The sequence below is a fragment of the Strigops habroptila genome, chromosome 3, assembly GCF_004027225.2.
Source record: "Strigops habroptila isolate Jane chromosome 3, bStrHab1.2.pri, whole genome shotgun sequence".
NCBI classification, from domain to species: domain Eukaryota; kingdom Metazoa; phylum Chordata; class Aves; order Psittaciformes; family Psittacidae; genus Strigops; species Strigops habroptila.
This window is the reverse complement of record NC_044279.2, coordinates 4,492,847-4,520,013: the sequence shown is the minus strand read 5'-3', so window position 1 is coordinate 4,520,013 and position 27,167 is coordinate 4,492,847. Positions and strand designations below refer to the sequence as shown.

At 45.2% G+C, this 27,167-nt stretch overlaps 1 protein-coding gene and 1 long non-coding RNA gene across 3 annotated transcripts in view; both read right to left on the bottom strand.

The window, feature by feature from the left end:
* Nucleotides 1–11,127, bottom strand: part of LOC115605644 (store-operated calcium entry regulator STIMATE-like) — a 35,430-nt gene extending 24,303 nt beyond the window's left edge. Inside the window, exon 1 of one of the 2 annotated variants that reach the window (XM_030480398.1) lies at nt 10,937–11,127. In XM_030480398.1, the coding sequence (XP_030336258.1) occupies nt 10,937–11,042 (106 nt within the window). In that variant the 5' untranslated portion in view covers nt 11,043–11,127. The remainder of the gene's footprint in view (nt 1–10,936) is intronic. The other variant, XM_030480397.1, reaches the window with a different exon arrangement.
* Nucleotides 11,128–20,072: 8,945 nt separating this feature from the next.
* On the bottom strand, nt 20,073–26,606 carry LOC115605779. The gene is made up of 2 exons (XR_003990720.1): nt 26,315–26,606; nt 20,073–20,231 (listed from the first exon to the last, which is right to left on the bottom strand). It is a non-coding gene; the product is annotated as an uncharacterized LOC115605779 (long non-coding RNA).
* Nucleotides 26,607–27,167: the final 561 nt, after the last annotated feature.

Sequence of the window (27,167 nt, the reverse complement as noted above, 5' to 3'; positions counted from 1 at the left end):
AAAAAAAATACCCTTTTAGAGCCAGGAACTGATCTAATTCAGGCACGCCACAGTAGCTAGTCCCATGGGAATCCCATGAAATACCCACAGGGAATCTGAATGACTCTCGTTATAGCCTGAAATAAGGCTTTTTCCTCCCCCTGCTCAGAGAGGAAATACACAGCTTTGACAGCACAACTCATACATGGACCAGAAGGCAAACCCACCTCCAGAAGCAGAGCCAGCAGCAGGCTAAGTAAAGGCTGGGAAGAAACACCAACACATTAGGTGGATACAGTCCAAACAAAGGGCTCTTTGCTGTTCCATACCTAGACAGTAATTAACTGACCTGCTCAGCTCAGCTGGACTTGAGCATATCTGCCCCAAGGGACAGCCTGGGCTCATTCCCTTGGGAAATGCCTTTCTGGTCCAGCTTGGAAGGATGCAGGAACTTCTGTGCCTGGAGCCTCAACATTTCAGAAACACAGTTTTGTACTACTTTTACTGGCAAGGTGAAAGCACAATATATGAAGAGATAATCCCCATAGCCCAGGATTTCAATCAGGCAAATGGAGGGGTTTTGGTGCCACTGTCAAATCCATAGAAAACCAGCAGTCCAATGACCTAATTCACTATTGCCATTAATGAGTAATGAAGCAGCAGTCATGTCAAGTTACACTAGGCATTGCTGCAGCATTTTGTGTCCTATCCCCGTACAGAAAAACCATCTGGTTTCCCTTATCCAGCTAAATCCCACTACAAGATCATAGAATCACAGAATCATTCAGGTTGGAAAGTACCTTAAGATCAATCTAATTCCAACCCCCTGCCATGGGCAGGGACACCTCACACTAGACCCTGTCATCCAAGGCTCTGTCCAACCTGGCCTTGAACACCGCCAGGGATGGAACATTTACCACTTCTTTGGGCACCCTGTGCCAGCGCCTCAGCACCCTCACAGGGAAGAACTTCTTCCTCAAACCTAACCTGAACTTCCCCTGTTTCAGTTTGAACCCATCACCCCTCGTCCTATCACTACAGTCCCTGATGAAGCAATGACTTCCATCAACACCAACAAGGTCTATCATCGCCGATGCCCTTCAAAGGGCCACTTGCATTTCACTCACCCATAAACAAGAGGCCCATGGACCAACCAAGCTGTTTGAGCAGCCAGAATTACCTGAACTGAACCTAACTTGCTCAGCTCATGCGGCAAAGAGCATGATGCTGCAGAGAAGCTGTTGGAGGGGTCTACAGACCACGAGGCTGACCACTAACCTGACCATGAGAGCACCAGGGATGATTCTTCGTATTTTCTTAATGAGAAGTGACATGTTACATATCCACAGCCACTCAGGCTAGAAATACAGTAATTCAGTGTGATAAGATGACAAGTAAGAGGTAAGAAGTTAATGGTGTCGTGCCTTGTTGAACACAGCTTGTCATGCCTCATTAGATTTAAGAGAGTTATCCGAGACTGTGTAATTATCAGAGACAGTAAAACTGTTGTATTAAAGATAAAAGCTAGTATTATAGAGAAATAATTAACTGCTTAATAGGGCATTTACTGTGCAGGGCTGCAGCAGGCTGTCTCCAAATTAAACCACAAATCCAGCTAAGATCACCAGAGCTTAAAGAGGCAGCAGAGTCCTTTGGTATTTGTGACCCAGAGGTTAGGGGTGATGTTAAAACCACATAAAAGCAGCACCAGGTCTTTGAACACTCAAGGAGCTGATGAAGTCCTCTTTGAAGCAGCACTGCTGCTTCTGTGCTTTGGGAGCAGTGTGCGGCTCTGAAGCAACAGGCTGAGCAGCAACTGCAAAGTGCCCCTGTCCTCTTCAAGCCATAGCATGCACAGCCCCAGGCTTAGCTGTCTGAGGCTGGAGAAAGGCTCAAGTCTCTTTCGCTCTTCTCGAAACAAGTTTCCACTTACTGGGATCAACTCAAGCTTTATACCAACTGTAGATGTGGGTTTGCTGCTATGGCTCAACCCAGTTGATTCTATGATTCTATTTTAACTCTGCTTTCCTTCTCAGCTTTGTCCATTTGTAAAGCAAGCCGCTTTTGTAAGGAAGCAACGTTACTGCACATCTCTATAGGACTCCCAATCTCACTTCATGCCTTTTCACATCATCACTAGGAACAGGATCTCACAACCAGTAACACTAAACAAGAAACTAGTCCTCGTAACACATTAAGCAAGCCAAATTCACATGAACCTTTAGATTCCTTTCCCTCCACCTCGATCTTTCCAAGGGAAAGACAATGCCAGTGGAAATACAGGCAAGCTTCCAGACAAATGTTTGAAGTCTAAAAGCAGCAAAGAGCCTCAAGGCTGACTACAGGTTGAGAACAATTGCACCAGGATTGACTTCAAGTGTGGAAGCTTGAGAAATCAGCCTCAACTCATACTACCAATGGTGGTATAAAGCCTGGATGCTTGCAGCATGTTTAAGGCAGGCTCTAGCTAGTGTCAGTGGCTTACTGAGTTGCCCTTTTTATCAGGGCAATCTGCGTTCTGAAGAGCAGCAAATTCAGGTGTTATGTCAAGCCAAATACCTCTCTGACAGCACAAAACCACCCAGTGGTGCACAGTGCTCCCAGGTTGATGGGAGATGATGGATGAAATAAAGCTGAACACTCCATGTTCATGGCTGAGGGCCCTTGTAACAGAGCAGAATGCTACAGTAAGCACCATGGAAATACATGCTGCTGAATGGAGGAAGATGGAGAGTGCTTGTCCAGGTTCTTTCTGCAGGACCCAACCCTGCACTGAACCTATTGCAATCTGTTCCTGAACTGTCCATTTAAATTACAATTAATAGTAAAGTAGGTGGATGTAAACAGTAAAATAGATCACAGTGTAGCAGCGCATTTCCTTCAGAAAGGCTTCAAAAACAGTCCTTTAGAACAACAAAAGCTCCTTCAAGGCCCAACCTGAAGGGTACAGGCTGCTCCAAGGCACACAGCCTTGCTGAAGCATGGGGGTGAAGTGCTGTGAGACTATCTAGACTTGCCATAGTCTAAAGCATCCCAGGAAGAGGCTGGGTAGGTGGGAAGAAGATGCTCCTAAGAGTCAGGAGAAGGGGACCCAAATCTATCCCACTAAACAGGAGCAAAGCACCACAGAGATGCCAGCCTGCCTTCTGGAGCTGCTGTCCTCATAAGGGACCACTCTTCCCCTACTTGGCTCCAGTTACTGCAGATAAAAAGCTGTGAAGTGGAACTGAAAGGGAAGGAGGATGAGTGACAATGAGAGACATACCCTGCCTATGGGTGACAAAATGCAGGGCAGGAAATAAAACATTGCCAAGCCCTTCCTCTTCACTCAAGGACAATAAAGACCATATACATGTGAAATCCCCTCAGGGCCACCAGGCTGGGTGGAAGCTGGACACGTGAATAAGAACTTGTGAAATGTAAAGAAAAAACAAGTTTGGGAGGAGAGTTTTTCATTGTAGATCTGTAAACAGTCAGAAAACTAGAAGATAAAAGCCATCCTCACTTTGGTTTCTTCAGAGTAGTAAGAGCTAGACATTTATTATGGTGTTTTCCTGATGCAGTAGAAAGGGGACAGCTTTGCTTGTCCTAGACACATTTGACTCCCCTGTAATTACCCAGGTATCATCATATATATTATAACCCGAGTCTGCAGCAGCGCTGTCCCACAGTCTACTTTTGTTTTTTAAACAAATTCTGACTATTACAATCAATTCAAACACAGCAGCAAACACCCGATTCCCTCGTGCTGCTCCTCACCCCATTCGTGATGGAGCACTCATGCATGCATCATCCTCCCTGCATCCCCACTGACACCACACTGCATCCAGACAGCTCTGTTGCAGATGAATGCATCAGCACAGGTGCCTCTTGGAAATAAACCCCCTAATTTAGGCAGAATTAGCTGTGGACTAGCAAAATTGACTACTAAATCAGGTTTAAAGGGGGAAACTTGGTTCCCTTGGAGGAGCTTAAGTGTGCTTGGCTGAGAGTCAGACCATCTCCTTGATAAATCTTACTGCAATCAAAGGATTCAACAGTTTGAGGTTTGTAAGGGAGATGTCAACTCAACAGACAAAACTTTTAGGACCTGATTTAGAGGAGATGCAAGCCTGACCCCACTGAGCTCAGTGACAAGCCTCAGAGGATGCGTACTGAAAATGAACCTGGTATTTGAAGTACTTAGAGAAAGTGCTGAAGTTTTAATATACTTAAACTGTGAATGGTCCACCAAAAATGAAGGCTGCAGTGCCCAGAACTGGTTACCTGCTTTTAAGAGAAGGCCTAAATTGCTTACTATAAAGCCCATCTCTGGAGCAACATCATGCTAGTGAGAGGACCAGGACTTCATTTCTGGTCTTTGCAGAAGAGGACCCAGCACTACTGTACCAGACAGGAAACAGAAGCTCTTCCGCTGCCCACCCTCCATGTTATTTATAGCTGTACAGTCTCCAATAACACAATTTCAACCTATTTTGAAGGACACACCCTTTCCCAGGCTTTTTCCAAGCCCCATGCAGGAAAGAAGCCAACAGGCAGGATGCAGAGGCCAAAACCCTGGGGTCTGCACTATTCTTAGCCTGAGTATGCAGCTACTCGGGCAGCTCATACCGAGACACAATAGGAGGAAGCAGCAGCCACTGTTTGCAGAGAGCAGCCAACATGCTGCTTCTGAGATAAGTGTGTGGAGAGGCTCAAAATGTTCACTCTCCATCAGTTCAGGGAGCAGAGAAAGTCCTACCAGTGGTTTAAGGAGACTTATGCTACTGACTTGCATCCTCTAGTCTGCACTTGTATTTAGTCATTCATTCCTGAACACCTTTATACCAATGCTTCAAGAATGTAGCAAAACTGGAAGAGGGGATACTTTAAGGAAGAAATAGGAATGGAGGATGTGTTATGGGTTATCTCTGGGTCTCCAAGAAATGAGGCAGCAGGGAAGTTGTAGATTGAACTAGCTCCTGCTGAAGATATCCAGCTGTTGATGAGCTATTCTACAGCATCCTTTAGGTAAGAAGAGGGCTAGAGTAGTCCAGTTTGTCAGAGGAGCATGTATAGACCAGGTTTGGGCACTCAGAATTGTCTGCTGTCGCAACAGTCCTATGCAAAATCCAGCACATGGAGGCTGATGCAGCAAACCACAAGATCAAGAAATACTTCTGCTTTTTCCTAGCCAAAGACTTACATACATTTCCTCCCTGAGATCTCAGCTAACAGCTGATCTCCCCTCCCCTGTGTAGCTGCTGACATTGTTTACCCCATCTATTCCTATCCCCCACACAGACCCAAAGTCATGTGCAGATCTAGTGCAGGAGAAGCTCTGGAAAGCACAAAGCAGCACCACCTCCCCATCGTCCTACGTGTAGAGATGCATCAAGAGCCTCAGCTGGAACACTGATCCATGTGGTGACCCTAACTGCCCAAATGAAGGCCACACTTTGTACTTTGGTTTGATTCTCAGTTTTAAGCTCTACCCTGTGTGTCTTCTTTCTATGTGTGTTGTCATTATAGCCAAATGCCAGGGGGTCATAAATCACAGCTTTGAGATCACAAACATCAGCCATGCTTTGCACATTGAGAACAGGGCATGTATTTGATGACACAGTAGGTCTTATAGAAGACCTTGATTAGGGCTGGGCTGCAGCTCAAATACAGTTTTATTTAACTCTGTCGTGGGGGAGGCAGTAGTGACTCCCTCCAGGTAAAGCATCATTTCAAGTCAGTGCCTTGAAAAATAGGGTTTAGACAAGGAATGCTTCATCTTAACACCATAAGAGCCAAGACTAAGAGAACAACACCTGAAGAATGAAGTGATGCAACTGGGCTGGTAGTTACCATTAAAGTCTATCTCTGCCATGAAGCTTTCTCACAAATGCTGTTACAAAACAGCTGGAAATTTAACAGACTCCTCCTTAAAGCTCTAATTGCTGCATCTCAATTACAGAAGACTAATTTCCTTGTAAAGTTTCTTGTACAGAGTTAAAAAAAAAAAAATCACTTCTAACATCAACTGCTCACCACATGTTGCAGAACGAATTCAGGAAGGTGCTTCACAGCCCTTGGGTGATGGATAACTTCATGTAGTTCTAGTTCAGCAGCTCATTTCTCAGCTCACCCCACCCATTTGTTCCTTCAGAAACCACCAAAAACCTCACAGCAGCTTTAGCTGTTCAAAAGGCGGCTTCCAAGGAGAGGTCAACGTAATCAACATCTGAAATGCAAAAGCTTTGTAGAAAGCTGTGTGCGGCTTAATGAAGCACGTCAAGCGCTGCACAGACCTTCCAGCTTACAATGCGCAACGTGCGTTTTCCAGCTCAGCCAGTTTTCAGATGTACTGAAGCAGAAAAATGTCTTGAGAGCCCTGCCATATGTAGCTTTCTGCTTAACCCACAAACCTACATGTAAAGTGGCTCCTACAGTACACAGAGCCCTGCGCTTTGCACCTCCGGAGACACAGTTAACCTTTGTGGCTTTGTTTTCCCCTAGAGGGAAAGCATCTGCAGTGGACAAGTTGCCATTTAAATATATATGTGTGTGAATAATCAAAATCTAACACGGTTACACGGTTGTGTTAGAGGAAGCAAAGTCAGCAGAGCCTGTCTTGGGCACGGTATAATGCTTTTGTGTCACAGGCAAACTTAGTTCAAAACAGAATGGAAGTCTGAACAGCTCAAGTGCTCTACCATTTCTTTATTCTCTTTCCTGACATGGACTCGCACTCCACTCAACCTTATGGGATATTTTCAGTGCAAAAGTCAAAACACAACACAGAAAGCACACAGGATAATTCTGAAGCACAGAAACAGTGCAGCAATTCAAACTACATACAGCAACAAGCCTGAACTTAGCACTGGGGCAGGACCATAGAAAGGTTTGGGTTGGAAGGGACCTTTAAAGCTCATCTAGCCCAACCCCACTGCAGTGAGCAGGGACATTTCCAACGAGATCAGTTTGCTCAGAGCCTTGTCCAACCTGACCTTGAGTATTTCCAGGAATGGGGCATCTACCACCTCTCTGGGCAACCTGTTCCACTGTTTCATCACTCTGATTGTAAAATATTTCTTCCCTACATCCAGTCTGAATCTACCCTCCTTTGCTTTAAAACCATCATCATTTGTCTAACACTACACAGCCTACTAAAAAGTCACAAAAAGTTGCTTAGGTTTGATTTGTCTGGTGGAGATGACTAGTAGGGCTTCTATTAGTCCCTCTCAAAGTACAGACACTTCCATATACTAGGATGCTGTTTCCCCATTTTCACTAACCAATTGCCCACCATCCTGGTGAAAAATGCACTGGAAGGTCAGCTGGTAAGTCTACAGAGACCAGGAAAACACACACCATAGAGCAATGTATAGATAGAAGATACTAGACAGAAGATACTTCTGTCCTTTACCAGCAGTTTTCTACCACAGTCAAGAGCCACTGCTGCTTTTACAGTCAGTCTAGTGAACTCCTGTTTTGTGGTCCTGCCTCAGGACAAGCTACTTGGACCAGCACGTAAAACACCCTCAAGCTGCTAACAGAGCAGCTCCATCACCAGGGTCCATACCACAAACAGCTCTGCTTTCTTACACTAAACTCAAGGCAAGATGAGCTGGAAGAAAGCATCCAGCAGTGATGTGCAAGAGGAGATAAAGGGATACTGCTGCCACATTTGGCAGGACCAAGACATCTTCCAATGTCAAGCTGAAAACCAGGTTTCACTGCATGGAGGGAAATATGCAGCTCAGTCCAGTACAGCTCTCCTTGCTTGGCAATATGAATTCTCTCCAAGACCTGTTTTGACACCTGCAGCACAAGTGCTATTAAGCCTCATTCAGCATAAAGAGCTGCCAAGATAGTTTGTAGAAAGAGGAAGTTGGAAGAGCAATAAGTATTCTTACACATCCTTCACACCATTTGTGGTGGGGTAAAAAAGAAGTCTAAAAGCTCAAAGGAAAGCTTTTTCCATTCACAACAAAGAAAAAGATCCTTTAACTCCCCAAATCTATTTCTCTTGCAGTCCAGTCTATCCAGCTAAAACTCCTACACAAGATCTCCATTAATTTCAAAGGGGTTTGCTGTCTAGGGTGCAAACTTGTATAACTCTTGTTAGCCTGCAGCCCCTTCCTCAAAAACTACAGGTTTAAACAAAAAACAGCAACTACAGGGACTCAACCCCTAAATCACACTTAGCATCTGCAGCTGAGATGACTGCAACATGCTTTCTCCACTCAGCTGAGTGATCAAGGCAAAGCATTACAAACTACTTCAGATGGGATTGCACAATTATCCACACTCCTCCATGTCCTCCCTAAGGACAACTTCTTGCAGAGGAAACTGGATTGCCACACACACACAGCTGCTTGGCTTCACTGCCTCTTCTTTCTAGTGTTTGTGTCTTAGCTCTTGCAGCAAGTGTCCTTACAGCCAAAGTGCCTCCAACGCCACCACAGGCACGTGGGAAGGGCAACACCTCATTGTCATTTGATTACCAAATGGGGCAAAGTTGCAACCACAGCAAGCCCCGGTGCATACTGGAACCAGGCTTGGCTACAGCCTTAAAGACCTTCTGCTGGAGCAGCAAGGGTGTTTATAGGCTCAAATGAACTCTGTCATCACTATTGCTTACAGTAGTTGACAGCTAATATAACCATGCTAAACAGCTTTCTTGACTCCCTACCAAGGCTGGGCATCATTTACACCTGGGACCTGTTTTCACAACACATTTCATGTATCCCATAGCAATGGAAGCAACCACGCCAGTCATCCCATTCAGACAATCATGCAACACCAACTTCCTCCTCCATTGGGTTCTCCTACTAGTTTAGCAGAAGAATCTTTCCGCAGCCTCAAGAGACAAAACTACAAGGACACAAACTCTTCTGGTAAAGACATATAAACTTATTCTTCCTGCAATGAGCTATACTTGGGACACACATTCTGGATGTGCACATCCTGTGCACACCCACACGCAAAACTTTGCAGAATATCATGTTATTCTTCATTGGAGTTGCTCTAGATGTGAAAACATCTAGTGCTTTGAACCATATCTGCACAATCTAGAAATACTAACTGTTCAAATTCAGGTTCTCCTATAGCTGAGCTGAGTTGGTACTTTAAAGTAGAAGGAATGCAAAAGGCATTGGCTTGGGTTCAGACGGGAACTGAATTGCCACTCACTGACCTGTAACACCGAGCGAACTGGCCTGCAACGTCCCATTAAAGCAGAAGTGACAGACATACAAACAGCAGAAATAAAACCCCAGGAATGTTACAGTACTGAAGGAAGTAGTATCCAAGAAGAGTTGACACTGACTCCAACAACAGCAGTGTCCCAAATTCTAGTTCAGCTGGGTCTTTCTGGCTTGATGATGGGCTGATGAAGATGCGATCAAGGTTCCCAGGTATCTTTTAGAGTCTGGACACACATCACCACCACCTCAAGAGGCTTCCATCCAAACAGGCCACATGAATAGCCCAAAAGCTGCTTCAAAGTTAGTGTCTAACATAAAGTCATTGGTAAGCCCACTACAACCATTGTGGATTAGAAGCCTGCACACAAACAGCCCCAACAGAAGACCTGAGAAACCCTCCAGATATGAGAGGCAGTTGGGGTGAATTAGGGACCACAAGCCCAGCTGCAGCCAGACGAGGTGCTGCGGTTGAGATCCCAGGGCTGTAAACACATCTGCTTTTGGGGGCCCAGCCAGCAGTTCCCTTCACAGCTTTAGTCACTGAGCTGATTCACACTGAAACCACAACAGGATCAGCTTTCGGTTTCTCCTCATTAACCATAAGGTGGTTGATGTTCAAGGAAATATTAGCCCTTGCACCGGGGGGGGGTTAGTCCAGGTTTGATGATTTACTAAGCAGGGGTTATGCAGCCTTCATCCGCAGGAGTATTTTGATATGATTAATTGATGTTCTTGATTTTACGGGACACCCCGTGGAGTTTATGGTACAATTAACCCATATGTGCACATCACCAAGGGGAGCAGACACACAGAACTAATCCTTACTGTCACTATTTGGTGAAACACAAGCAGCGAAGTGTTGCAACTGGGCTACTCCAGCTGCAAAAAGCTATCGGTTATCACAGGAAGAACTTGTTGCAGTATTCCCTGGCAGCTTGGCGTTAACCGCAGCGCTGGAGCGTTTGGAAGTGGTTTCCAGAAGGCAGAAAGGGGCAAACGAGCCTCAAAACGTGCAGCTACTGAGCCAGAAAACTTGGAGGTTTTAGTTCACTGTCACCACAGGGTTTTAAACAAGGAAAACAGATCGAGCTCTGGCACGTTATTCAACTTATGTTAAACCACTTAACCCTAAAGAGAAGCAACACGTTGCTCTGAGGGAAATGCAGCTGCAGCACAGAACAAGAGTAAAGTTTCTCAGGTTTTAGTGTTCCCGACTTTCTTATTGCTCCTACCACCCATTCACAGCAACCACATATCCCAGTAATCTCCTTCCCCAGCCCTCTCAAGCCCTCAAACTTCACAGTTAAAGCAAAGTTAAACACAACATCACAATGCAAGTCGGGGCACTACGGCTCTAATCAAGCAGCGCTGCATCCAACACCCACCCTGCGGTATATTTTTGCTTCTTCCTTGTAAATCATCGGGTTACCCCATTAGTTCTCACGCTTCATTAAAATCTTCTAAGCGACTGAGCAATCGCTCATACAAGCGGAGCCAATTTGAACAGATTACAGCCGCAACTCCGCGGTGCTTCATTACCATCAGATTAAGGCTCGAAACAAGAGTTTTAAGCAGCAGCATCTGGAGCCCTAACTGTCGGCTCAGCGCCGCGAACAAACTCCCGCACTCCGCTTTAAACCCCACCATAGACAACGCAGAACTTGGTGTTTATAAGGAAACAGGTCCCCAACCACTCGGGCAGCGCTGAGTGGAGGCACCGAGGATCCCCCCCGCACCCCGGGGCAGGGGTACCCGTCCCGGCACCCCCCGGTACTCACGCATGAGGGTGCTGAAGGCGCAGAGGGCCAGCAGCGCCTGCAGCAGCACCCCGAAGCGCCCCAGCAGCGCGCCGCTGCTGCAGCCGTGAGCGGGACGCGGGGCCATGGATGGAGCGGAGCGGGGCGCAGAGGTGCGAGACGGACAGGACCGGGATAGAGCAGCCCCACCGCGCACAAAGGCGGCCCCCGAGCAGCCACCGCCCCCAGGCCCGCCCCGGCGGGGCGGCCACACCCGGGAGCGGGCGGGACGGGGGTGGGGCCGGAGGGGATGGGAATAGGGGTAAGGATAAGGATAGGGGTGAGATGGGAGTAAGGAGGGAGATTGAGATTGGGATGGAGATAGGGACAGAGAGGGAGATGAGGATGTGGATAGAGGTAGGGATGGGGATGGCGAGGGAGATGGAGATGCAGAGGGAGATTGGGATCAGGATGGAGTGATTGTGGTGCGGATGGGGATAGGGATGGAGAGGGAGATAAGAGATGGGGATAAGGAGGGAGATGGGGATGAGAGATGGGGATGCAGAGGGAGATTGGGATCAGGATGGAGATGGGGATGGGAAGGGAGACAGGCATGGGGAGGAGGCGGGGATGGGAAATAGGGTGGGGGTAGAGATAGGAAAAGGGTGGGAGTAGAGATGGGGGTGGGGATGGGAACCAGGAGAGAGGCAGTGATGGGGAGGGAGATGGAGAAGGAGACAGAGGTGGGGATGAGGAGAGAAAGGTGGATGGGAATGCAGGGGGTTCAAAGCCTGGTTGGATGGGGCTTTGAGCAACCTGGTCTAGTGGGAGGTGTCCCAGCCAATGGCAGGGGGTTGGAACTGAATGATCTTTAAGGTCCCTTCAACCCAAACCATCCTATGATTCTATGATTCTATGGAGATATGGGGACTGGTGAGGACTGGGATGCCAGGTTGGGGTAGTCCTAGTGGGGATAACCCCTATTCCTGTGGTCCGAGATAAGATGATCTGAGACCCTGATTTCGAGAGGTAGGAGCCTGTGTTTAGTTACAAAGCCAATGAGACTGCAAACCTCATCATATCATATGACTCAGAGCAGTGGCCTTAAATGTTATGAGACCAGAAAATCATGGGAGCTGGCGTGCTTCCCAAGCAACACAGAAGGGAATTGTGTTAAACATGGGTTTGGGAATCCCCTGTCATAGTGAGGACATTAGTGCCAGCAGTTTGGGCAGAGGTTAGCCCTGGTCAGACACTGCCTGGAGGTTTGTCCCTCTTCCTGCTGCCTGTTTCTGCTTTCCCTGTGCTTTTCCAGCCCCTACAATTAATCCAGCACATCCTCAGGTACCAATATGCTGGCTCCACATCACTGAAATAACCCCCATCAGAAGTAGTCCCTCCCAAACCCAAATTGTGGGCTGATAGACGCTCAATAGCTCCCCAACTTTATTCATGGGTTCAGTCAGCAAGCTGGAAGTTTCATCTTGCTAACTCATTTTCAGCTGATTTTATATGTGTAATTGTTAGTTTCATCCCCCTGAGTTGCTAAATCTGATTGTGTTTTGCAATCAGTCGCCTTTATATTGAAATCTAAATCAAATATTAAAGTGTATACCCTTATATAAGCCAGTTGAACACACTGTATGTGAAAGCATCTAGTAAGCAAATGCATATCTTCACGCAGATTTACTCAGGCACTTTGCATTTGCTGCTAAAGAACCATTTGCAAGAATTGGTTGCTGGATGATGACCTGGGAATTGCCTCGAACTCTATTTGCCCAGGTACGGCAAAGCAATTGGTGAACACACAGAAAAGACATTTAAACCAGATGGGTATTTCTTAAACCTATTTAATTTTCTACAAATAACCTGCAAATCATCTGTAAGAAAAGGTATCTGCAATGCATCAGTGGGTTGCACAAGGGGACAGTGTTCCTATAGCTCTCTCCAAACCAGTGGTGCCTCTTCCCTTTTCTTGGCAGCCCAGTTAACAGTGATTTACCCCAGCTGCTGCATTCAGTAGTGCAAAGTTGTCTGAGGCTGATGGGTTTACAAGAGAGCACAGTACCTCCCATGTGTGAAAACAGGCTATAAGAGAGCCATAAACAGAACCCCCCCTGATATCACCCCTCTTTGCAGGAGGCAGCAGAGATGCTTTAGTGGCTGTTGCTGCTCAACACTCCACTGTGAAACCACAGTTTTGCTTTATCAAAAGCATGATTTGCACTTCAAAATACTTGGGGTTTCTGAACCCATGCAAAAAGCCCTTGGGGCTTGGCTATATCCAAGGGGGACTCTGGGAGCTCACTCTGGCTACTAAATCCTGCCGTGTTATTTTGGCAATTAAAATGTCCCATAGCTGTCTCCCTCCCCTTTTCCCCAAGGTTTTCCATCTCTCCTGCATAATAAAAAGGAAATGCATAGGAAAGCACTCTTCATATCTAGCACCATTCCCAAAGTGTGTGTCTGCCTGGTTGTGAATAGTGTTCACTACAACCATCAGGGCAGCAACACCCAAACTGGGAGTTGGTGCCCTCAGCTCCACTACTATTTTCCTTAGGGAAATTTTCCTTTGGGGCTGTGGGTTTTATCCTGAGTGGATGTAAAGCTGTTTTCCAAGCAGGAAAGTTCACAGAGTGAATGTGTTCAGGATAATGCCCTCAACAGCTAGGCAATGTCCAGATTTCCCAGCAGCAAGAGTTGGCAGTAATGACAGAAAAGAGAAGATAAGAGCTATGATTCTTCTCTTTTCCCTTAACTTTGGTAGGACAAAGGTCTGGAGAGGCTCACAGTGCAATGGTGAGTTGATGCTGATTTGCTTCAATCTATCCACTGATCTTTGTAAGCTTCCAGAAATAGAGGTGAGAAATACTGATGACAAAACAGCAAAGGGAGAAAAAGCAAACCGGGTAGGCAGCTATGCAAGAAATTCCCTAAGAAATAGGAATTAAGTCATTAAAGAAGAAAAAAGACCCAGAAAAGCTGAATTTAAATATTAGGCCACGGGTGCAAACATGAAATAATAAAAGCCGAGACACGAAAGTGGTTTCAAGTAACAAAGGATGCAAAAAGTCAATCCAGGCAATTCTGTACATGCATGAAAGCCAGAGGAAAATGAAAGATGGAATAAAACCATGAATTCTCAGACAGTGAAAACTGAATAATGGAAACCACAGAAAATACTTCCTTCTTTTTCACCCTTCAGAAAAGGATTAGCAAGCAAAATAGATTTAAAACAACAGGAGCAGAAATAGTGCAGGGCAAGAACAGGTTAAAAGACAAGAGGAAGCAAGTCTAATGTATTCAAGAGCCTGATGAAACCACTATGAGAGTAGCTGTGAAGTGGGCACGGTAAAGCCTGGCTCCTCAGGGGTTAGTTATCACAGGGCACTTGGTGAGGAGGTTTCTGAGGACTGGAGAAAGGCAAACACTGTAAGGACGAGAATGAGAATCTGGAGAATCAGAGAGCAGCAGCTTTATTCCAGCAGCCAGGAAAATGCTACTAAAAATTAGCAAACCATCCATTTATAAACACCTGGAGGGTAATAAGTTAATAAAAACCAGCTGATGGAACTAGATGTTCTTAAGGTCCTTTCCAACTCTAACTGGTCTATGTTTCTATGATTCTATGATGTGGGTTTGACAAGAATAAATCATGTCAAGCCAGTTTCATTCTCTGCTCTGAGAGAATAACTGGCTGTATCTTGACTTGGGGAAGGCTTTTCTTGCTGCCCCAGTGAGTCTCATAAATAAGCAGGGGATATCTGGCTCCTGTGGGCTCTGCAGGAGCACCACCTCCAGACAAACCTCCACCAACTGCTCCAAAAGCTGTTTGCTGCTTCATCAGAAGAGGTGCAATGGCTCAAAGGTAGGCTTCAAAAGTTAGGTAAAGTAAATCACACCCTTAGGTGATGTTCAAGGGTATGAATCTAGAAGAGCCTGCAAGCATTTGTGAGGTTAGGGTAAGAATTAGAAATGAGTTTGTTAAATTGGAGGGGTGGTGCCAGACTCAACAGAATGAAATACAATGAGTGATAGGGAGAGAAGGAAGCAAAAAGCAGCATACCTGGCTGGAAAGAGGATAAAGAGGTGTAAATGGCCTGCAAGCAATAACAAATAGGTGTTGTGAGGGGAGCACATCCTGTTCTGGGAGGTTGTCTGGAGTGTTTTATGCAAAACTTGGGGTAATTGCTGTGTTCAGCCCAGTTTTACCATCACACAAAGATGGATTCATGCTGGAGTCTGGGGAAAGCCAAGAGGAAAGGGAAGCATTTGAGAAAATAGGAATTGGGAAGGAAATGGGGAATTTTTTCCACCAGGAAAACCTGCAGGAATAATAGCTGTCATTGGAGGAACTTGTGGCAAAACTATTCCAGTATAGAGAAAGTTATTAGGAAAAGTTATTAAAATTATTAGAATTGTTCTTTACATCTCCCTGTTTGTTTCTGAAAAGGACAACACCATTACGAGCTGTTCGTGCTTCCTTTCTGGCTGATAAGACAGTGACAGAGCAAATTAGGTGTTCATTTTGGGCCCAAAGAGAGCTTTTTCATTTGCTTGCATTGTAGCAGTGGTAGAGCCCATCAGCACTGGAGTCAGGGCAGGAAGGACATCTTGTTACATGTTAAAACCTAACCTTGACTGGAGACATCACAGCTGGGATACCAGGACATCATTTTGTGCCATTACAGTGTTGTGTGAGTGCGACATGTGGGCTCAACACATCAGTGATGAGCAACAGCAGTTAGAGCAGTAGCATGGGTCAGGGCAAGTGTTCTGGGCTGGATAGATCTGATTAGAGAAATCAACAGTGACAGTTGTCAGAAAACATGTACAGTAACTGTATGGTGCTGAGCTGGATTAGAGTGTGGTTTTTCCAGTAATCCTGCTCTGTTTTATACCCCATAAGTGTTGAAACCTGGTTCATTTTCTTCGCACGTCCGGTAATTATCTTCCATTGCAAAGGGCTGCCTGTATTCCTTGAGGACAAAATGTTTTGGGGTTTTTTTGTTCTTGCTTGAAAAGACAATATTTTTGTTACTAAAAATGGGTGTTTTGGAGCACTGGGAATCATCAAGCCCATTGCAATGGCTAATGACAACTGTTTGCATGTCACCCCCTCCCATGCACAGCCAGCTGGGATGTCAGAAGTGCAATGCAGGTACCCACTCACCCTTGGTGTGGCTGGGCTCTGAGTTCAAAATAGACCTAGGGGAAGGACATGTTTGTGAAGGCTTCCTCTCTTCCAGGGCACTTAGCTGTGGAAAGCTGCTGGTTTGGGATCAGGTGGGATACTTGGCACCAGTTCAGGGGCTCCAGTTCATTTTCATTTGCTGCTCCTTGTGCCAAGCTGAGAAGGAAATAAGAGCACAGGAGACGGCATCTTCATCAGGGACTGTAGCGATAGGACAAGGGGTGATGGGCTCAAACTGGAACAGGGGAAGTTCAGGTTAGATATAAGGAAGAAGTTCTTCCCTGTGAGGGTGGTGGGGCACTGGCACAGGTTGCCCAAAGAAGTGGTAAATGCTCCATCCCTGACAGCGTTCAAGGCCAGGTTGGACAGAACCTTGGGCAACATGGTGTAGCGTGAGGCGTCCTTGCCCATGGCAGGGGGTTGGAACTAGGTGGTCTCAAGGTCCTTTCCAACTCAAACCATTCTGTGATTCTATGATTCCTGTTCATGTCCAAAGCCCCACTGGTCCCTGCTCTGTACAACCTACCTTTAGGTGGGATCCATCTCACCTGGCTGTGTGTCCCCTGTTGAGATGTCTCTTGGCTCCTTTCACAACTGCTGGAGATAAATACGTTCTTGAAGGACATCTTCCTCTGGCCATTCTGGTCAGCTCTCAGATAAGCTAAGCCTGCTCCATCTGCAGACAGTTCAGTGATGGCCCCATATGTCAGAAAAAAGTCACAGAATCATGAGTACTGATTTCTTACAGCACAACATCTTTTTCTTCAACTCACTTGCCCCATAAGCACTCGGGTGTTTTGTACCCCCAAAGTCCCCAGTGTGATGGTAAGGATGAGGAGGTCTGCAGATAGTTATTGTGATGAGGTAGAGAGGGGCACAGCAAACTGCCCTTTCCAGGATGACACTCATGTAAATCATTAGTCTGCTTTTATTTCTCATCTGATGGAGAAATTGCTTCTGAAAACCAGGTCTCTTGAGAAAACTTCCCTTTGACTGATACTTGGAACAGGCTTTATTCATGCTGCCAGCAGCAATGATCCCTGCTGATTAAATAGTGGATAGACCTAATTCTTGCTCAATTACATGTTTTTTACAAGGCCTGGCACATTTAACAATCAGTTCTAGGTTATATTCATAAGCAAGAGGCCAACACCAATTTTGCTATCAGCCAAAACTTTGTATTGCAGGATACTCCAAGGAGTAATTGTCAAGGTAATTCTTTTGCACTTTCAATAAGTGCTTTAGCTGTGTTATTATGAGATGTTCAGTGTCTTGCTCTGAATGAATGGGAACTATTTCACACTTTACAGGGCCTCTGGTGTTATTGATATGCTGTGTTTGGCTTGGAGCTGAGGCTCTCAAACATCATTTGCCCTGTTCACCCCTGGCTATGTAAGCCAGAAGGGAAGGTGACAGTGGCTTTCAGGTCTGTGCTGAGCTGTGTTGATATGCAGAAAGAGGCAGGTTTCAATCTCCATTTTCCCTTCCCCTCATTCAGAACACCTCATCTGTGCAAGTCACCCCTTGAAGAACACCCCACTGGTTCTACGTGGCCACCCCTTCACCTATGGCAGGAGGCAAAACACCTACAGAAGCACAAAGGAACCTCTCATGGGTCCCACCACTGCTACAGGGATGATGGTCCAGCATCAGGCTTGACCCTCTCAAGCTCATATATCACCCTACATCCCTACAGAGATGATGGTCCTACACCATCTCAGCAGCTATAGACTTCAGTGATGGTGGGAAATTTTTACTGGTGCTAGGAATTGGAGGCCAGACCCCACTCCTCAGTCCTGCACAGAGTTCATGACAGCTGAGAAATCCCCTTTCTACCTTCTTGGTCCTCTGGAATGCAGAGCCCATCTTGGACCAAATAGTTCACGTACTGTTGGTAGGACTCCAGCGTAATGGATGGATGACTTAAGCATTAAGAGTTTGGACTGAAACTCCAGTTTCAGTGGCTGGCTTCGCTACAGTATTTGTACATTATCTTGGGCCAGTTGATAAATCATTCTGCATTTTCCTCTTCCTCTGAGTAAACTGGAGAACATATGCAATTCTTTAAATTCTTCATGTTTTGAGGACACTTTGTAGCCCACGGAGCACACTTAGTCCATCACAGTATCAAGTGAGATGAGTTTCTTTGAATCACCAGAGAAAATGGTTTGGCCTTATTTTATTCTGCAATGCAGTAGCTTGGAGCTAGCCGAGAAGGGGCAGCAGCCCTGCAAGTAATTACGGATATGATTTGGTTCTCCTTTATCTCGGATCACTTTATTGATCTTGTGTGTAGGGAAACTCCTAAAAATCTTAACCTGGCGTAAGTTATGAGAGTGGTGAACAGCAGAGCTGGGGCGAAAGGCAGGGATTTCATAAATCAACTTTGCCACTGAAATGGAAGTCACCTCTGTACCTGTGTCCTAACAGATAACAGGACAAAGCCAATCAGTGTCTAACTGGAGTACAAGCACCCACCTAAGCATACCCAGAGGAAGCTCTAGATTTCCTGAGTGGGTTCATTTTTTGTAGGACATTTAATTATTTTTTATTTAATTATCATTACAGCAATACTGCAACGCCAGGAAGCCCCATCTGAGATCAGAGTTCCCTTGTGGGTGCTGTGCAAGTGCATACAGGACAGTCATCACTGTATTTTAGACCTGGAATGTGGTGTGTGTGGTGGTAAGATGATCCTGGGGCTTGTGACTATTTGGATAAGAATAGAACTGCTTGAAAGGCTCAAAATTTGCTTTTCAGATCAGTTTCTTTCTTGAAAAGTAAACTTTCTTCTCAAACCATAAACCAAAAATAACAGTACCATTTCAGCTTGCTGTCTGTACCTCCTGGCATGGGGCTGAACTTTGGGAGTGTACTACATTCAGATAAGTGTCTGGGTCCCATCTTTTGTAAGAATGGTATAGCCAGATACAAGCTTCTTCAAGCTTGAGATGATGTTTGAATTTATGGCCACTGTGGTCTGGGAAGAATCCTCTGGGATCTGAACTGCAGCAGAGCAGATTTAGATTGGCATCAGGACATCTTTTTCAGGAATAAGACTAGTTAAGAGATGCAGGAAGTTGTTGGGGCAGAGGGGGAAATTCTGCCACTTGAGGGTTTTAAGAACTTCCATCTTTTTAGATAATCCTCTCTCAGGTAATTGCTGCTTGGGTTGGGAGGCTGGATGAGTTGATCCAGAGGAGAGCCATGAAGATGCTCTGAGGGCTGGAGCAGCTCTGCTATGGAGACAGGCTGAGAGAGCTGGGCTGGTTCAGCTGGAGAAGAGAAGGCTCCTTAAGGGGAGACCTTAGAGCAGCTCCAGTGCCTAAAGGGGCTCCAGGAAACCTGGAGAGGGGCTTTCAACAAGGGCCTGTAGGGACAGGACAAGGGGAATTGCTTTAACCTGCCAGAGGGGAGACTGAGATGAGCTCTGAGGCAGAAGCTCTTCCCTGTGAGGGTGCTGAGGCGCTGGCACAGGGTGACCCGAGAAGCTGTGGCTGCCCCATCCCTGGCAGTGTTCAAGGCCAGGTTGGACACAGGGGCTTGGAGCAACCTGCTCTAGTGGAAGGTGTCCCTCCCCATGACAGGGGGATTCTGCTATTCTATCTCCTTAGTTCTCCAAGAACTGCATTTTCTGGGCTGCCATGGTTTTTATTAACTAGCTGATGTCTCCATCCTCCCCCTTTGAAGCACCATTATTTATTGCAACAGACAGGTAATATCCTAACCCTGTGCTTTTGGCTATCTGACTCCTAATCCTGCTTGGAGGCATTACTGACAGTAGTTCAATCAATCTCTGGGGGTCACTGAGGTGTGTGGTTACACCATGATCCTGTCATCCCTTCTGAGGGCAGACTCTACCTGGGCTTATTTCAGGCAGGGATCGTGTTGAGGCAGCAGCACTTGCCCATCTGCCTGTCTCACACCCTCCCACTTCAGGGGGATCAGACTTCTCAGGCAGAAAAAAGGGTAAAGAGAGAAAAATCAAATCAAATACAGTTGTGTTCTTTACAGCTCTTCTGTTTCTCTGGCAGACCTAGGATTTCCCCAGGGAAAAGGAAGCCTTCTTCTCTACACGGTTGTGGGTTTGGATGAGTCCTTTCAGATCTTTTACTGGCTGTCAGGATCTGACTGCCTGAGTAACTATTTATGAGGAAAGATCAGTTAGGAAATGGAGACCTACCCAAGCGACAGAGTGTTAAATATGCACAAAATTCATGTAGCATGAACCAGAGAGGACCTTGATTCTTTCCCCCTGAGTTCTGTCGCTCATCAGGAGTCTTGAAATAAAATGCTAATTTTCCAAGACCTGGCGAATATTCCCTGCTCCCAAGGCTTTCTTCCATTAGCACTTGAAAACCACAGGTTCCTTCACAAGCCATCCTTGATGTTTTATAAATGTTATAGCTAAAACATCATTTCTACCTCCTTTAATGCATTTTTTACAACTGCAATAGAGATGGTGTTTTGATTCAGGCTGCACAGTCATCCTGAAAGAGACCTCAGTTACCTCTCCTGCGATATTTCCAAAACAAAAAATGCTGCCTAACTTGAAGCTAATACCCTGTTCAAGCACTCTGGTTTGCATTTATGGTGCAATCTCAGCTGCAGAACTACAGGTTAGGAGCATGATGTAACCTTACAGGTACAAAACAGCTTTCAGAAGAGACCCTCTGGCTAAATTTCACTCTTTGGATTAATGGGGGCTTTTCCTTCCAGAGAAACATCTGGGTGTGCAGGAAAAGGGGTGTTAATGGTGTTGGGATTAGAAGCGATGCAATGAATATTGCAGCAAATAAACCTTTTTAAGGTTCAGGAAGAAGCCTGACTTCAGCCTAGAAATGCAGTAAAATCTGCCCCTGTGTTTCTTCCCAGGGATTACTGAAAACCATCAACTGTCTTAAAACCGTTGTTTGTTCCTCTTATAGCTGGTTTCTGATGAGAAACAGGCACACCCTTTCTCCAGGATAAAAGTCAAGTGTGGAGACTGCCAAGTTCTTGATAGCTGTACGAGGAGCACAAGAGAGTCCGTAGTGATCACGCTGAACATTAAATGGGAGGGAGGAATAAAAGCATTGAGACTCGTGGTATTTTTCTTGGGATGCTTAGGATCCTGTCCAGGAAACCAGGCAGTGTGAGTCCCAGCTCAGTACATCATCCAACAAACGTTGTTTTTGTGCTGTAGAAGGCAAATGTTGCAAAAGGCAGATGAACTGAATAGCCCAAATCAGTTCTTCATGGAGGATTGAGTGCTGGGATCTCAATTTTGCATTCAATCCTCTGTTTAAGCAGAAAACAAAAGTCAAAAAGAAAATATCAAGGGGGGGAATTGCTCATTTCTCCTGTGAGATGAGACCTGACAAGTTGCTCTAAAATATGTGTTTTGCTTAGAATAATAACTTTACTGTTGTTATTTTTCACTTATGATAATATCCAGTGGTTTTCCAAAGCAATGAACACAGTCATGAGGTTACTTAGGCTAGTCCCGTGTTTTTTGAATTCAAGGGGAATCTTTTTCCTGGCTCCAGTTGCTGTTAGCTCAGACCCGTAAAGCACACCCTTAGATGAGACCTGATTCAGAACAATCTCAGTTGAATGAGTCCATGTACTGGAGATGTGTTTTCACATTTCAGTTCCCAAACACTGGACCCATGCCACAAATAGTCAACATACAACTCAGTGCGGAAGTATTATAGTATAAATACAGACACATACTGAGCTCACCATCTCCTTTGGTCCTGGAGGGGAGGCTGTAACTGCAGGGTGTTGGGTGTATTGCTTTTGAACAGCTTAAGGTCTCTGAGATGTAGACATACAGTCAAAGGCTTTCTAGGCTTTCTCAACTTGTGTCTTTTCACCCCATGCCTGAATTTAACGACTGGAATAGACAAAAGGAGGTTTGAAGCTGATTGCAGGGGAGCCTAAGAGCACAGCTCACAGACCAGGCTGTGTTTCTTTCTCTGACTCCAAAGCCCTGCACTGTGCAGATGCAAAGCTATCCAAAATGCCTGGCAGCTGCCCAGAGAAGCTGTATCCCAGAGGAGTCACGGGTTTTTACTGCATTTCCATCTTTAGCAGGAGAAGAGAAAACTATTTGGAGGAGCAGGACAGCAGCTGCTACAGAAGATCATAGAAATCCATCCCACCCTGCAACCCTGCTCTTGCTTTTCATAACTACCCAAAATACTTTCCAGAGTTAGCTACAGATTTCAGTATGTTTTAAGTCTATGATTTCTTTTATGACCTATGATCATTATTTTTTAATGGTGTCTGCAAGGACCTTTCCTGCAAAGGGTTCCAGAACAAACAGGACCAAGCTTGTTCCCTCATCGGCAAGGCAAGGGCAGAAGGTACATCTGTGACTATCTTGAACTGTGGTCAATGGTTCTGGCTGTGTAAGTTGAAAAAAACCCCTAGTGTCTTGACGAAAGCTAAATCTGGGTTTACTTCTGAGCACTAGCCCACAGCTATGGGCAAGACAGTGACCTGTCGTTGGTCATCTAATCCAAACTTGTGTATAAATACAATAAAAAGGTGGAGAGATGTAGATAACATTTACATAAAGTTAAACTCAAAGTATAGAAGTAGCTAAAGGAAGACCAGTTTCCCTGCGAAAAGAGTATAATCACCAAGAATATATCCTGATTAAAAAAATGTTGATTCTGCTGAAAAATTAGATGACAAAGCAAAGCTGAAAAAATGCAATTGTAAAAAGAGAGAGCGCTAAGGTGGTGTCAGTTCTAACAAAGAAGGATGATGATTATAAGCTCAGTGCATTCACTTGTTGCCCCCGAGGAGGCTGCAGCACCTTCAGTCAGGGTTTCTGTATGTCCAACCCTATTAAGTACTCGTCTGTCACTCAGACCCAAATATCAGTGGGGTGGGATTCATCTCAGTCAATTTTAGCTGTCCGAAGTTAGACCATTAATCTATTAGCTGTCTGAGCTGCCCCCAGAGCCCACAGAGGGAAACAGAGTTCTTTACATCTCCTCTTAATATTGCTGCCTGAAATAATGAGATTAATTTCCTTCCAACAGCGCAATCTCCCTTCATGGGACCTGGACACCTTAATCCTAAACATCTACAGTCGGTTGAGAAGAACCACAGCCTGTGCCCTGCTTTTTCTTTGGCTGGAAATCCCAGTCTGTCCCCTTCCAGCAGCTGCCTATTTGTTTGCAGACCACCCCTGATGTATTTTGCCGTGTTTGACCCTATGAAAAACAGGACTTAAACAGCTTTGCAGCTTCAGCTTGTGTTGTTGCTCCAGCTGATATAACTGTGCATCTCATCTGCTTCATCTTCCATCAATAGCTTTTCATTCTCTGCTACAATGAGGTGCCCAATATCAGATGGCCATGATCTCTCACAACGTGGGAAATAGCAATGCTTTCAGAGCAGGGGTGGTGGCCTCCCCTACATTTTGGAGGGATCCTTGGTCATACATGTACATGTCAAGCTGTACATGGCTCCTAGGAATAGCTGAGTTCTTGAGGGCTAGAAGAGATGGTTAAAACCCTGAGGCAGAGGGTGTCTTTCCCTTCATTGTGATAGAAGGGCAAAACCAAACTTCCCTCTCATGGAACTGATACCCCTATTTTACAATGTGACAAGCTGTTTCTAATAGGAATTTCTTTTATATATTTATTTGACTGCTATTTGGACAAGGAAGATGTAGTATTGTCATCCTAATGTCCTATCAAAGCCACCAGGGACCTTTGCTTGAAGACAACCATTGTTTTGTTCTCACACTCTCAGCTCCCCAGCAAGCGCTTCTGGGCTCAGCCAGTTGGTGACAAATAGACATTGATTTTCTGATCCAGTGTTTGCTCCCTGCAGAAGCTGAGCAAAGGTTATTCTATTTAGGGACTGATTTGACATATGGCTCTTGGAAGCTGAAAAGTGTCTGTAGGTAAATCAGGGTTTATTGCCGGAGTGGTTCATTCAGGAGCACAATTAGGTGAGCACACACGAGCATACCCATGGAAAGATGCCCATAGGCCTTTTGTAAACTATACAAGTAGCATCCACAAGGTATTTTTTACCATAGATGGTTCAGAAGGAAAAACCTGGATATGCTTTTCATAACATAGCAAAAAGTTCTTCTTATAAAAAAAAGTGATAGAAAACTGGTATTTGTCACACTGATTTACAAATCACTGCATGTGTCTGAGACCAGGTCTACTCTTAGAAGTTTTTCTGATGATCTTGCACCAGTGAAGGTGTGAGGTTTTAGAACCATCTTCCTGTGGTATACGCAGTTGAAAACAAGGCTCTAACTGACCTAAATTTTACTCGTTTCACCTGAATTGTAATTCTACAGAACGGAAACCAAAGTTTTTTGCAAGGACACTGTGCCTAGTGGCTTTTGCCATCTGTTCCTGCATGATCTCTGCTGAGATCTTAGTCCTTGGCACAGCTCAAGGTGAGGTCCCAAAACAGAGGTTTTTCCTCTTCGCCTGGGAAGAGTAGATATGTTATTATATACCTACATCAATAAGGATTTATTCTTGAATTCAATGCTTATTTCAGGCTTGCCCTAAATGGTGGTTCTACTTTCTTCTACTTCTCCTTCTGTTTTCACCCCTGCCCTGTTGCTGTTGTAGCAGTTGACCTGTTAAGCTTAATGCTGATGTAGGACATGCTCTTGTTCTCTTGCCTCTTCGCTTCTGGATGTTACAACTGAAACACAAACCTCTGAACACCCAGGGATTCCCAAAGGCCAGACGATATCTGCTTGCCATCAGAGGCGTTTGCAAGTTAACACAGGGGAGAAATAATATTGGTCTGTGAGATTCAGAACTGACTCAAGTTTCTAAAATTAGACATAAATTGTGCTTTGATAAAGAATTAAACAGGGATGAAAAACATAGAAACACAGTAAGCAGTAAGAAAAGGAACTTGTTCATTATGATGCAAATGAAATAGCATTGGCTTTTCTTCTCTGACCCACCCTTTTTGGCAATCTTGGACTCGCAAATATCCCACTAAGGATTACAGCACAGGAATGGTGGGCTTGAGTCCACCCCAAGACAAAACCTCACCATACTATATACTGCAAGGACCCTGGGGGACTCTTACTGAGAGTTAGCCAGGAGAAACTGGGCATCTATCTTAAGCCTGTTGCCTAGACTACTCTTCCAGGCAGACATGCATACCTCCAGCATGCAACTCCTCCTGTGTGGAACAAATATCTAGAAGTCCTTGGGATCACTCTCTGGAGGTGCCTGTTTAACCATAATGACCACCTGGGCAGCCTAAATTCGGGAATTATATACTAGTGGAAGACTGCAGCAGTGAATTTGTGATGGAAGCTTATGGGTGAAATGGTCCTAACTAATCAGGGAGTCTTTACATCACTGTCTCTTCAGAAGCCAACAGTTGCCACCATTCAGCCTAGAGTGAGGGCACCCAAGGCAGCTTGGTTGTAGGAATCAGTCTTGCTGTAGTAGGAATAAATGCCTCTGTGGGCTCATTTTACTCTGTTTTCAACAAGGAATGTGTTACAGCAGCTTTATGCTCCTGGATAGGTGTGTCTGCATCAGGATGCAAGTGTGAATTGAGAACCTGTACCAAACCTAAGAGGTGAAATGGAGAGTGGTGGCTTATGGACATAGTGCATGAAAAAGGGAGATGTGACAACAGAGATGAGTCCCATAAGGAGATCTGGGTGGCACAAACCTTTCCTGGGGAAGCTAGCATGGCCACCTTCAGGAAAGGTGCAAAGTGAGTTTGTCTCTCTAATAGAGCTGGTATTTTCTCTCGGCATAAACAAAGAGCATGGTGTTCACTTGCTGTGTCTATGCTGAATTCCACAAGAAAACATCCTATTTTTTCAGCAGAATCTTACTGGCTAAGGCAAAAATAATTCCAAAAATCATTTATTTCTTCAGAAAGTGTGGGAGTGCTTGTCCCAGCTGCTGTCAGTTCCCATCCATCCCTTCTACTGAGCAGTATCAACGCACACTCTTCCAGCGAGTACTGCTCAACAGCACACAATAAAATTGATTCATTACTCATTTTCTTCTTATTATCTTTCAATTGCTCCAGCTCTTGATACCACTTAAAGTGGACATTAGCTCTTCGTAACCAGTGCTAATGTGATAACACTCCTAGGAGAGAATGTTTTTCCTCCAAGCTTTCATTACATGTTTTCATTCAGTCTCATTACACCCATGTGTCTTCCTCATGAGCTTCTTATAATGCCTTTATACAAGTTTTTGCTTTACCTGGAGGCAGACCACCATGGTAAGGAGTGAGAACACAAATGGAACAGCTGGCCCAAGTGCTCTGTGGGTGTAAATGGGAATCATTTAGTGCCGGGAAGTGATTTTATTCACAGGAGCTGGCTCTCAGCTCTCCGGAAAGGAAAAAGCTGAAACCACTGAGAGTGAAACTCAACTTTTGTGCTTCTCTTTGGCATGAAAACAAAACTGTTTAAACACTAGGACAACCAAGACTTTCCGTTTGTCATCAGCCTTGAAACATGGAGATGGGAGTTGATAGCTTTGATTTGGGATAGGAGGGAGGATGATTAGGATTTCTGTATGCATTGGGAAGGATTACAGTGATGGTGAATTTAAGGTAGCTTTGCAGAATCGAGTTGTCTGCTGGGAAAAAAACTTCTCCCAGTTATGGCACTCATTTAGGGTTTAACTCAAAGAGGTTCAAAGCAGTGTAGGTCCAGTGCAGCAAAACTCATAAGTACGTGAAGTAATTTTGCCATATGAGTATTGATCCTACGGGGAATCCTGCTTCCTCTGAGGGACCAGGATTTCTTCTTGGATTTGGGTTGTATATGGGACTCTTTTCACCTGAACGTCCAGACCAGGAGGCCTCACAGGCTGCTTTGGTCCTGGGAGCCAATTTTCCTTGCACTGAGGAAAGGCATGATTGGAATGGATACTCAAATGTGGGAATTAGGAAGTCTCAAGCATAGATACAACATTTGCTATTTACCCTAGAGTGATATGAGTTTCCTATCCATGTCCCTACAGTGATTTGCTCCACCAATTACCAGGCGGATTAATACTTCAGATGCAGTTGTCTCAATATATCCTAATTGAGACAGATGAATACAAC